Source organism: Oxyura jamaicensis, unplaced genomic scaffold (genome assembly GCF_011077185.1).
Source record: "Oxyura jamaicensis isolate SHBP4307 breed ruddy duck unplaced genomic scaffold, BPBGC_Ojam_1.0 oxyUn_random_OJ47746, whole genome shotgun sequence".
Classification (NCBI taxonomy): Eukaryota; Metazoa; Chordata; class Aves; order Anseriformes; family Anatidae; genus Oxyura; species Oxyura jamaicensis.
Genome location: NW_023306035.1, coordinates 1 through 1276, shown reverse-complemented (window position 1 = coordinate 1276; position 1276 = coordinate 1). Strand labels below are relative to the sequence as shown.

Genomic DNA, 1276 nt, shown 5'->3' with positions numbered 1-1276 from the left:
GGGGGGGGTGTTAAAAGGGCGAGGGTGAGAATGGTGGGGCCCACTGCTGGGGTTGGGGACACAGGGGGACAAGGGGACAGGGGGACAAGGGGACAGGGGGACAGGGGGAGCTGTCTGTCCCCTCAACCAGCCAGGCACTGTCCCAAGATTGCCCCCCCCAGTGTCCCCATGTGTCCCCCCAGTGCCCCCCCAGTGTCCCCACGTGGCCCCCCAGTGTCCCCACGTGCCCCCCCAGTGCCCCCCCAGTGTCCCCACGTGTCCCTGTCCCCATGTCCCCATCAGCCCCACGTCGCAGCTTTTGGGGTCCCTGCCACTCCACGTCCCCATGTGCTCCCCACAAGATGGGGGGAAGATGGACTTGGGACCGTGGGGTGTCCCAGGTTTTTGGGGTGTCCCGGGACTGTGGGGTGTCCCAGGGTCATGGGGTGACCCAGGACTGTGGGGTGTCCCAGGATTGCGGGGTGTCATGGGGTGTCCCAGGTTTTTAGGGTGTCCCAGGGTTGTGGGGTGTCCCAGGTTTTTGGGGTGTCCCAGGACCGCGGGGTGTCCCAGGTTTTTGGGGTGTCCCAGGACTGCGGGGTGTCCCAGGTTTTTGGGGTGTCCCAGGTTTTTGGGGTGTCCCAGGACCGGCACGCCACGCAGGGCAGCACGGCGCACGCAGACCCTACCCGGCGATACAGCACCCGCCTTTAATTCCAACGCAAACCCTACCAAAAACGTTTATTTTCCCCCCCCAAAAAAAACCCACCCAAAGCCTCGCGCCCCTCCACGCCTAGCGGGCTCCGCAGAGCCGCTCCCAGCGCGCCGCGTCGCCGATGTCCGCGCTGTACGGGGAGCTCCAGTCCCGCTCGAACACCGCCCGCAGCTGGCCCGGCACCGTGGCCCCGGCGCCGCTCTCCGTCTGGTTCACCACCAGCGCCGAGCCCGCCGTCTGCACGAAGTAGTCCCCGGACCAGTTGGAAGTCCCTGAAGAGAGAGAAAAAGGGAAGAGGAAGGGGACCAAGGGACGCACCCCCCTCCGAGAACCGACGTCGCCGGCACCAAGGTCGGTTCCCGGCGCCGGCCGGAGCGGCGGCGCGGCCGAGGGGCTCACCGATGTACGCCGCCTTCTCCGTCACCATGTATTTGTCGTGGTTGACCCGGGCGTAGGGGATCTTGGCTTGCGCCGCGCTCGACGGCACCATGAAGAGCCTCTGCGGGGAGCGGGACCGGGGGGGGGGGGGGGAGAACGGTCACCGGGGGGCGGGGGACACGCGGTCGGCGGCGGCGCGCGGTA

At 67.9% G+C, this 1276-nt stretch overlaps 1 protein-coding gene across 1 annotated transcript; it reads right to left on the bottom strand.

Annotated features, from left to right (window-relative positions):
• Nucleotides 1-731: 731 nt before the first annotated feature.
• On the bottom strand, nucleotides 732-1218 carry LOC118158842 (5'-3' exonuclease PLD3-like). Its single transcript, XM_035313523.1, has 2 exons — nucleotides 1094-1218; nucleotides 732-966 (listed from the first exon to the last, which is right to left on the bottom strand). Exons 1-2 carry the CDS (start codon nucleotides 1182-1184, stop codon nucleotides 773-775), a joined length of 285 nt encoding a protein of 94 aa, XP_035169414.1. The 5' UTR covers nucleotides 1185-1218; the 3' UTR covers nucleotides 732-772.
• Nucleotides 1219-1276: the final 58 nt, after the last annotated feature.

Excerpts from the sequence above, each read along its gene's own strand:
- LOC118158842 (XM_035313523.1), bottom strand. The coding sequence starts at position 1,184 with ATGGTGCCGTCGAGCGCGGCGCAAGCCAAGATCCCCTACGCCCGGGTC. Across the intron at positions 967-1,093 it reads GGAGAAGGCGGCGTACATCG|GGACTTCCAACTGGTCCGGG; the intron begins GTGAGCCCCTCG and ends CTCTCTCTTCAG.